The sequence below is a fragment of the Solanum dulcamara genome, chromosome 4 (assembly GCF_947179165.1).
Source record: "Solanum dulcamara chromosome 4, daSolDulc1.2, whole genome shotgun sequence".
Lineage (NCBI taxonomy): Eukaryota > Viridiplantae > Streptophyta > Magnoliopsida > Solanales > Solanaceae > Solanum > Solanum dulcamara.
The window spans coordinates 23,301,423-23,312,685 of record NC_077240.1 but is presented as its reverse complement, the minus strand read 5'-3'; the positions used below and the strand labels follow the sequence as shown (position 1 = coordinate 23,312,685).

The 11,263-nt window shown below is 34.5% G+C and overlaps 1 protein-coding gene and 1 long non-coding RNA gene across 2 annotated transcripts; both read right to left on the bottom strand.

Moving 5' to 3' along the window:
• Positions 1-2,519: 2,519 nt before the first annotated feature.
• On the bottom strand, positions 2,520-5,312 carry LOC129887002 (subtilisin-like protease SBT3). Its single transcript, XM_055961930.1, has one exon. It carries the CDS (start codon positions 5,162-5,164, stop codon positions 2,831-2,833), a length of 2,334 nt encoding a protein of 777 aa, XP_055817905.1. The 5' UTR covers positions 5,165-5,312; the 3' UTR covers positions 2,520-2,830.
• A 3,037-nt stretch (positions 5,313-8,349) lies between these two features.
• LOC129884864 (uncharacterized) lies at positions 8,350-10,789 on the bottom strand. The gene is made up of 3 exons (XR_008765993.1): positions 10,590-10,789; positions 9,683-9,733; positions 8,350-9,114 (listed from the first exon to the last, which is right to left on the bottom strand). It is a non-coding gene; the product is annotated as an uncharacterized LOC129884864 (long non-coding RNA).
• Positions 10,790-11,263: the final 474 nt, after the last annotated feature.

Here is an 11,263-nt window from a genome sequence, read left to right as displayed (position 1 = left end):
CAACACCATATCCATTTTCCTTATTCTTTTCTTCACACAAAAATGAAGAAAGTTGGCTTTCTTGAGGTTCCCTTTATATATACTCTTTAGAAATTTTTATTCTGGGGTTATGTGATGTTACAAATTATGATTGAGTTGTTGATAGCAAATGTTTTGCATTGCAAATCTGTTGTGAGCATTTTTGGGGTCTTCCTTGAAGAAGAAATCTTGTGGTAGATTTTTGAAGCTCGAAGAAGAAGACAGCGCACAGACAAACCAAGAGCTCAACCCAAAAAAAATCTTTTTGCTCTTCTTTCAATTTCTCTTCATCGTCTATCACTCAAACCACCACATAACCCCCATAAAAGACCCCTATCAACCAGAGCAAACTCGTCATTGACCGCCTTCTTGTTCAACATCTGAAGCTTTTATTGACACTGCTAAAACTCACCAAAACACCCAATCATTAATGTAGGTTCAATGGACAAAAATGAGCGGAGATGCAGACAAAAACGGCGTCGCAGGAGACGCCGACAGTCCGTATCGTTTTCTCATAACTACGGAAGAAAAGGGAGAAGAAAAGGGAGAAGAAAAGGGAGGGGTTGGGAACTTTTGTTTCTTTTTATTATTTATTTCTTAAAGCAAATTCATTTCTTTCACTCGCTTTTTTGACTGTGATACCACGCGTTGTAATTGAATCAGCAAAATAAATATCATATAAGCTAGTCAATGATTTGAAGGTTTACAAGTCTCATTTTATTTATGTTTAATGATTCAGTTGACAAATAATTAAATAAAAGAGTTCATAATACAAATTCATACGAATACAAAGATTCATCGGACCATTTCACCCAATAGAAATATGCAATTAGCATTTGGTTCTTGCAATAATCATATTGTTTGTCAAGTGGAAAATTAAATGAACTAAAAAACAGTAGTACTAAAGTACAGTAAAGACAGGCGGCTAGTGTATAAGTGAAAAGAACCTATTAGTATATCTTGTTATTCTCATCTCTATTTCTAATACTGCAGGCTGCTAGGAAGGAATTTATATTTCAATTTGCAAACATGACCTCACTTGTCATCTATTGAAGTCAAAATTAGTCAAACATAATCTCTTTTAACAAAAAGTGGAGTCAATAATAATAGGTGTTGCTTTCCCTTTTTCTCCATGTTACATTTAGATTTAATAGTTGTAACAAGAGATTGGCCCTTTTGTCTTCTGAATAAATATAATATGACCACAAGGGCTAGACTTGCCCAATTTGCTGATGAGTCCAGCCACTTACATTAAAAGCATTTCTTTACTTCGGAGAATAAATCCAACTATCCAAGGATATTATAAGATAACTTGATGGAGATTGCAAATAATAATATAATTAATGTGAAATGTTATTTGTATGTAATTATTATTTTTTATTTTTAAATAGTTTATTTTTTCTAAATAAAATATTTTGCAAATTTTTTTTACTAATCAAACACCAAAAAATCGAAAAACATTCTATACTGAACAGTACACACCTTTAGTCTCATAGAACTATAGGACATTGGATAGCATATTCAATTAGAGCACCAATAACGTATTAATAGAAATACAAAATATATGTAAAAAAAAAGATATTCATAGTTGCATCGTCGTGCATTTGTTTCCTTAGTACATCATTGTCCTTACACTGCTATATATGTATGAAAAATTACTATTCATCATATTTGGAGGCATAAGAGAGATAAATCCAAATAACAACCATTGCAAGAGGAAAAACGAGGAGGACAAAGAGAGAAGGTGGCTGAACTGAACCCAAAAACAATGGTAGAAATAAAAGACAAATCACCATGATTAGCATCATTAATATTGAACCAATTCCCCATTGACATTGCTCCATTTCTTGTGCCATATTTTTTTTTTTAATTCTTTTGTTGCTTTCAAAGAATATAATATATGATGCAATGGTAAATGGCTTTATATATATATATATATATATGTAGATTTCGATAGTGTTGTTTCACCAAAGGACGTGACGATTAGTTTTAAATTGTTACATGTGGCTTAATTTTCATTTTCACACTTCGTTTGAATAAAGTGGAAAAAAGGGGAAAATTTTGTATAGCAAATTTAGGAGAAATATTAATGACTTTTTTCTTAAACAAGAGAGCAGCTGTAAAACATATATACTTAATATTTTATTATGTATATATGGATAATTAATGGTAATCATCTGATAAGGGTAATGATTAAGCAAAATACCATATATAAATATTTCAACGGTAATTAATTAGTAGTAGCGCCCAAAGTGTGTACAAATGAAATTTTATTTATGTTTTTCTCTTTAATACAGTTGATGTGATTATTAACTTACGAATAGGTAAATAACATTAACATTAATAATATTTAAAATAGTTTACACTTTTTCGTATTTTGCTCTCTATTTGCAACATAAAAAATAATTAGTATCAGATTATTATCATTAAGATATTTCAAATAATTATTTATACACATAGTTAATGGCGTACACAATTACATAGACATGTATGCTCACTCATTCTCCACATCAACAAATTTTTATTTTTGTCGAAATGACTTGGAAGATCTATGTACTTGTTCCGATTAGTTATTCTGGTCCTTATACTTCATGGAGTTTCATTCAGATACTTGATCAAAATAAAAAACTTAAACCCCTAGTCTACGATAATGTTGGGGCATTTTTAGGCGCAAAGTTGTTTCTATTTATTCCAATGTCTTTGTAATAGGACAATAGCTTTTCATTCAGTAAACATTACATACGTATACAATTTCCCTCTTATTTCCCCTTAGTCTTGTATTTTATACTTCCAGCTCAATAATCTCATGGCCCTAGTCGTCGCTTCCCCAGACCTCAATAACGGGACATGTTACTATAGGACTTCTAACTGAGTGGTTGCCATTTTCTTCAACCCAAGTGATCGACCCAACGTTCCTACTCTGATCACTATCACCTCTATACCGAATTGACAAACTATAGCTTTGCTTATCATTTTTCCCCTTGAACACCAGAGTTTGTGGAGACACTGAAACAGTGGAATTCTTCGGTGTCTCTATCTTCACTTTATAAGTTGCTCCACCTTTACCAACATTTGTAAGGGTCCTCCTGAATTTCTGCTCCAGCCAGGTGAAGTTAGCCTCCAAGCTGAATGGGTACAAGGCGATGAATGATGGGTAATTGAGATCAGCTGATGGATTTGAGCAGTTGTGGAAATTGGCTGATGATCTTGCAAATGTTTTGAACTGATTTTCGGTGAAATTCATAGAGCATATAAGATTTATGTAATCTTGCGGAGTAGCATCATATACTAGGCCGGGATCAAGAGCTCTGTTTGGGTCAACATGCCCTGCTCCCATGTCTAGTGGTGTGGCAACCATGTTATCGTCCTCTCTAATAGGCTTTTGAGTACTATCCAAATGGTTTGCTGTGGTCATCATGGCGGAGCGAATAGCTGAAGGACTCCATTCAGGATGTGCACCTTTTAGCATTGCTGCAATTCCAGCTGCATGAGGAGCAGCCATTGATGTACCTGATTTAAGTTCGTAATCAGAGGATAATTCTATGTTCTGAATACTGTCTGAAAAGAGATTAGGTGGAAATGCTGCAAGAATCAGTACCCCTGGTGCCAAAATATCCGGCTTTGCGATTCCCAAGTAGCTTCTGGAGGGCCCTCGTGCTGAGAATCCAGCAAGAACTGGGGCTGCCCTTTCTCCATCCATATACGTTTCTTGGAACGTTATGGTGGCAGTGGGAGAAACACTGTTCTTAACGTAATTGATGACTTGTTTCCCTTTCTTTTTGTCAATCACAACTCCCGGGTAGGAAAAAGTGGAGGACGTGAACACTCCTGGATCCTCAGAAATAAAAATGCCTGCTTTAAGTCTTGCTCGATTGATGTTAGAAATTTGGAAAGAGAAACCAAAACCATTTTCATCTGCATTATAATCACAGATGACGATGGTGCGTTCGGGATCAGGAACTTGCGATAACAATTCTTCTGAGTTGCAATCGGATAGAGTCTTGTTGTAAATAACCGGTGAATCCCTGACAAAGGCTCTTGCAGGAAACACGCTCCACCCCCTAATTCTTAACCCATTGCCCAAAGTCAAAGTTCCTGCAAATCTCCTGTCAGTGTGGCCTGCTGCCACGCACAAGATCCATGGAGATCCATTGCCTAAACTTCCGACGCTTGGACCTCGATTTCCAGCTGAAGCTGAAACCAATACCCCCTTCAACATAGCTCCAAAAGAAGCAATTGATATAGCATCTTCATACAAGGGAATGAAACGGTAACCAAAAGAAATGGATATCATGTCAACGCCATCCGCAACAGCTTGGTCCATAGCAGCAATTAAATCTGATGTAAAAGTTCCTTCACTAAAGCTGAACTTGTACACAGCTATCCTAGCACGTGGAGCAACCCCTCTCGCTGTTCCTGGTGCATATCCAAAATGGGAAACACCTTTCGCAAAGTTCCCAGCAGCAATGGAAGCGCAGTGTGAGCCATGACCACTAGTATCCCTGGCAGAATTCATGGAAATGTTCACAGTGGGATCATTAGCCAAAATTCCCTTATTGAAGTAATTGGCTCCGATGAGTTTTTTGTTGCACATTGAAGTATTAAACTGTGTGCCGGGCCTGCAAATTCCCTTCCACCTTTTGGGGATTTCTGGCATACCATCATCTTGGAAACTCACAGATTCTGGCCATATTCCACTGTCAAGAACACCAACGATAACATCTTGGCCTAAACCAGAAGCTGGCCATAGCCCAGATGAAGGATTGAGCTTGAGGAAATCAGATGTGTAGGTAGTGTCTGGTTCCACAGTTCTATCTTTGTAAGCTGAAATGAAACCTGGTAACTTTTTCAAAGCTTTCAGCTCATTTTGGGACAAAACAGCACTGAATCCATGAAACACATTGTCATAGGAGTAAACAAGTTTTGGAGCAGAGTGGAATCTGTCGACTGATGAAGGAACAGAAGCTTTGATGGAATCAATAGTGGAAGTATGCCAATGATGGTGATCAGCAAAGACATTAGGCATTAAAGATTTGTCCAAATGGACAATATAAGTGGATCTTTGTGCAATAGCTAAGAAACAGAACAAATGAGCAAAAAGAAACCATGAAAGAAAGAGAAGATGAAGAGAATAAGGAAACCCCATTTCCAATACACTTCCTAAATCATTAAATTTTCATTGGACCTTATAAGATTACGCATAGAAAGCATGAGGTCCCTATATCAATCAGTAGAGTTAGGTGGAGATTTAAATAAGCTGGGAAGTATTATTTTAGTAGTAAAGGTTGGCGGCTTGTATAAGTGTAAAACTATTTTAATCAATTATCCATAAAAAAATTACTAAACTTTCACCAATATTCCAAGTGGACACGTGGCTTTAATCAAATGTTCCATTGAAAATTTTGTGATAAGGCCATAGGCAAATTCTCGTGGTCCCAAATTTCATCAATCACTCAAAATCAATGATGCAAATGGGATAGAAAAAAGGAAGATAATAATTTTTTTAAGAAAGAGCGAATTCATAGTACTAGAAATATTTAGAGAGGAAAATTAAAGAAGCAATATTCCTAGCTTAGTATCACCAGAGGCACCAGATAGGGGTCTAGGAAATGATGGTATTTATTGAGTATTTGATAAGGAGAGTTGGATTTTTGTGATGCAAATTTAAATAATTAGGACTTTGTGAATTTTGGATATCGAATGATTAAGTAAAATAAAATTAAAAAAATCTAAAGCTTATTTGAACTCTCTCTTTGTATATCATCTTAACTTTATCACGAAGGATGATTTTTTATTTTTTTTCCAAACGTTCGAATGAATAACGTGACAAGAGGGAGTTACTCGAATAGTAAGTATTTCCTACTTTTTAATTTTAAAATTGTGGATTTGAATCACCTAAAAAATATTTTTTTTTTAAAAAAAGATGAAAGCTCCTAAAAAAGAAAAAAAAGGAATAATTTGCAATAAAGTCTCTCCTCAAAATATTTTTGGAAAAGTCCTTCGACTGTCATGTCTTGCTCATAAATTGACTTGATAGACTTTTATGATTAACCATTTAGGGGTTATTTGTTATTTGGATAAGACACAAATTAATTATGTATTAATTTCTATATAATTGATATGATGTTTGGTAGGTATATAAAGTATTCATGTATAAAATTAATACAATGTTTGATTGACAATTAAGAAACACACATAACTAATAGTACATGTATAAGTTATTAGAGAATCTATGTATTATTTTATGCCAGATAAAAAGTAGAATAACTAATACATGTATAAATAATATTGCCTCTATTCCTTATTAACTAAATTTTTAGAATTTTTTTCATTGTTCAAAATAGTTGATTTGTTCAAAGCTCAAGAGAAATGTTTAAAACTTTTCGATGTTTACCCTTTTCATTAATGAAGTTTTGTAATTTTATAGGAGTTAAACTACATTACTTACAAAGTTATACTCCAATAAATGACTACTTGTATTTATGATTTCACATTTAATCATCTTTATGAGGTTGATTAAACGAAAGGGTAATAGAGGAAAATATAGTTCAAAAATTGTCTTTAAATGCTTTTCTTAATATGTGTGCAGTACACTAGAAATTCAGGTAATATGAAATAGATGGAGTACTTAATTAATCCTTGCATAATTAATATCTGCATAAAATAATACATAAAATTACTCATAACTAATCCTCATATTACTAATACTTATATTACTCTAACCAATTACCGAACAACTCCTTACTATATTAAACTAGTTCTAATTATTTTACCGAACAACTCCTTACTATATTAAACTAGTTCTAATTATTAATTTAAGCTATAAAATCTCAAAGTTGTGTTTATAATTAAACTAAAAATAAATAATAAACAGAGCTTTTACTTACAATGGGAGACAAGTTCCCAGGTTAAAGTACTACTGGTAATCATGTTGCGCATTGACCTTTGTCATCTTGAAAGTTGATGTAATTCTCACCACCAAAAAGAATAAATGCGGAAATAAAAAGAGAGATAAGAAGCAGAGATACAAAAGAAGGAATAATTGACAATTAAAGGATATATTAAATTCTAAAACTTTTAATTACAATTCCTAAATAAGAACCTAATCAAGATGAATAGATTGACATAAGAAAAGGAAATCAAAAGCAACTTAAAGGTATATTAAACCTAAATACCTCAATCAATTAATCCGAATCAAGCACCAAATCTCTTACGAAGACCTCAAGGAAATTAAATCTCCAAGCAACCCCCATTTCTAATGTTACGATCTAACCCACGGGGCCGTGCGGGCACCCACTCTACACCCTAAGTGGGAGAACCCTTAACCATTCTAGGAAAAACATTGCCGAACTTAAAGTCAAACTTAAGTATTTAAGCCAAGATACTAAAGAAAGTTATTTTTATAACTAGCTTATACAATTATACAAAAAACCCCTAAGGATGCTAGTCTAAACAGGTTGTCACGCCCCGGAAGGGTACCCTAGACGTGAACGGCACTCGAAAGCCATTTTTGAGCTTCAAGCGAATCACCTGATTCAGTCACACTATCATTCAATCACATTTACTCAAAGGAGGGTTCAATCATAACATACTATTCACAATATGGGGGGCTGAAGGCCAAACATTATCAACTCAACAAAACAAGTATAATAGGACTCCTTAAGGTAACAGTCCAACCTCCCTACACTCTAGTCTATGAAGCCTCTATCAAAGTCTAGGGTGTGCCAATGACAAGCCCATGGCTACCAACAATCAAAATAAGGAGACAACACAAAACTATACAGGGAGCTCAAGATCCTCCGGAAGCTAGGAGGACTCACCACGTTGCGGGAAGTGTGTAGATAATCAACAGAGCGCCGGTTGATGATCTCTGGTACCTGTCTCTGCATCATGAAACGATGCAGGCCAAATGGAGTTAGTACGTGCAATGTACGAGTATGTAAGATGGCCGGATGAAACAAACATCAAAAAAGCATCAATATCAACTCAGGATCTCAACTCATAAATAAATGACAACTCACTCAAGTGTCCTGAGTCTAACAAGAAATGGTTTAGATGAGACTAGCTCATAAGCCACTCAACTCAACTGACTCGAAGCACTATCAAGACCTAAATGAGAGTTTCTCTTATCCGACAACCATCACCTATGAGCCAGTGATAGTACAACAATCATGTCACGACCCAACCCCGTAGGCCGTGACTGGTGCCCAAATTGAGCACCCAAACGTACCCTAATCTTAAATTAGCTTTTTAACCGAATAAACAAAGGTAGTGATTAGAAAAAAAATTGCTAAATAGATCCAAAAAAATAGATGTAGGCACGAGGGTTGATAGACCGTCACAAAACACACAAAACCCAAACCATATATACAAAACCCACAACATAACTCTGTCTACAGACCTCTACAGATGATAGCATAGTCATATGACGGGACAGGGCCCCGTCGTACCCCTGACCAAAATATCCAAATATACAGAGATAAAGTCAGTACCAAAATACAAGCTCCGAACAAGGGAGCACTGTCAACGACGCAGCAAATATCCTAAACAGATGGATCAGCAAATTGAACTTCGGTACCTGCGGGCATGTAACGCAGCCCCCCCGAAGAAAGGGGGTCAGTACGGAAAATGTACTGAATATGTAAAGTATTCACTGTAATATATAAAATCATAATCTGAATAGTATATGCAAAACATGAAATCAACGTTTAGAATTTCAAAATGCTTATCAAAATCTCAAACCATATATGCACAAACATATGCCATATCCGACCCCATTATGGACTCGGTGAACAAAGTGTGGTTGCCCTCCCATCATCAGCACCACGGCACAGCATAACACCAGAGTAGGGAATATCTCCGTAACAAATCATATCATATCAGATGGCCATATCAAATCATATCATATCACAAACATATATGTACATGGCACAGCATAACTCCGTGGCATAACATTTACCACCCCATATACATGTCATACCTGCCCCCTCACGTCGGGACACGACGAACAATGCAGAGAAATACGCACGAAAACATATCCTGGCCCAGGCTCAGTGAAAGAAGCATTGAGGCATCCACGAGTGGAGTAGTGAGAAACTAAATGCAATTTAAATTACAAAACATTTATACAGACTCGATGGCATAATTTCGATAATAAATCATAAAAGAAAACTTGAATAATAATAATAGTACAAGTACTTCCAATATCACAATAGTCTATGTAAAAATAGTATTTTCCGAATTATCTCCGTACTTCCAAATATATTATGGAATTAACGGAATAATTATTCATATAATATTAGGAAGCATAGCAAAGAGTTTCTTTCAAATTCTACCTACCGTAATTCAAACGGAATAACGAAGAAAAATTTGGAATAGTGGGGCCCACCTCGGTCAAATGAGGTGACGTATACAAATCACGTGCGTTAGACTTCATAACATTATTTAGAAGAGTTTCAAGGTATTCAGAATTCATTTGTGCAAAATCTAGAAGTTTAGACAATTTTTTCCAAAACTATTCATAATTACCTAATTCAATTCTATTGAATAGAAAAGGGAAATTTTCGAGTGTCGATTTCGAAGAGTAGAGTGATCTCCGAGGTTCGTATTCACTCCTATTACATCTAGGACATGCCAAGAGAAGAAAAGGTAAAACTTTACATACCTTATCGGCTTTTCACGTTTGTCCAAATTCAACTCCCGTTTCCTCCAAAATCTACAATTGGTCACATTTACCAATTACTATTCACAAGACTTTAAGAATTCAATTTTACCAATATTTGTCTACAAAAATTTCGGCAGCATCTCCCTTATATATATGAAAACTCCGAGATTACAACTCGGTCACCATATCAACAACCAAGCCAACAACAACACCGATACCATCAACAATCAATTTAAAACGCACCATAACATAAATTAATTTCTTTTCCAGCTAATGCAATAACTTTCAACCCAACTTTGCATTTCCAAATAAATATGAATATTTCATGTTTATAACTAATTTAAACTCATTCAAACATAGGTGAAAAATATTCCAAGTAAGCTATTCCATTATTCCTCAATTCCATATTTCACCCAAAAATTCCATAAATGCAACAAAACTATTACAATTTATTTTCTTCTTTCAACTTCATAATCAACAACAACAATCCATACTTTTAATAACTTACCTCCATATTCTTATAATATCATACTAAAATTACATAATTCCTACAACCCATTTTAATACCAACTTACACCATATAAACTTCATTTATATCCCAAAAATCATAACAACAACTAACAAATTATACAAACTTATTTTTTTTCCATTTCATCACCTAACCCATATTTCCAACTTCAATAAATTCATTCAACTTCTAATTCCAACATAAAATTTTTACCATAACTACTACTAAAATACTACACAAAAATTTAATTCATCTTGCCTCCAAAATCTTCATATACATGGATTTATACATATGTAAAACCCACCATGCAAACTTCCATATTTCCATAAATTCTACACATCTCTACATACTACAACATCAACAAACTTCATAACACAAAGAAATTGGATTAATTCTTACCTTTTCCTTCTAACTTCTTCACTTAATCAAAGCCCGAAATCAACCAAACAAGGCTCCTATCTTCCAAAATAACTTCATCATGTTGTAGAGGATCCTTGAATTAGTAGGAATACTAGGAGAAAATAATTCTTGGGATGAAATTTCAAGGAGTAAAATTACTCCCTCCATAGCCGATTTTCTCTCTTTGATTTCTCTTCTTTCCTTTGCTCTTATCCTTTCTCAAATTGTGTAGAGAATTCTAGACATTTATGATTTAAAGCCCCTCATGAGAAATTCCAATTTTGCCCCTAACCTTTTCTAATATTCCCAAGTTAAAATTCCAATTTTGCCCTTAACCTTTTCTAATATTCCCAAGTTGAAATTCCAATTTTGCCCTTAGTCTTTTATAGTATTTCCACATGTGAAATTCTAATTTTGTCCTTAACCTTTTATGGTATTTCCACATGTGAAATTCCAATTTTGTCCTTAATCTTTTATGGTATTTCCACATGTGAAATTTCAATTTTACCCTTAAACTTTTCCAATATTTTCACATCCTAATTTAGTCATAAGAATTATGTATCCAACAAAATCAAACATAGCCTTGCCCTTGACTTGTTACCGTTATTCCAAAAATGTCCTATTGTGAAAATTAAAAAAATAAGGGATATAACAAATCAGACGTTGTTGCCACG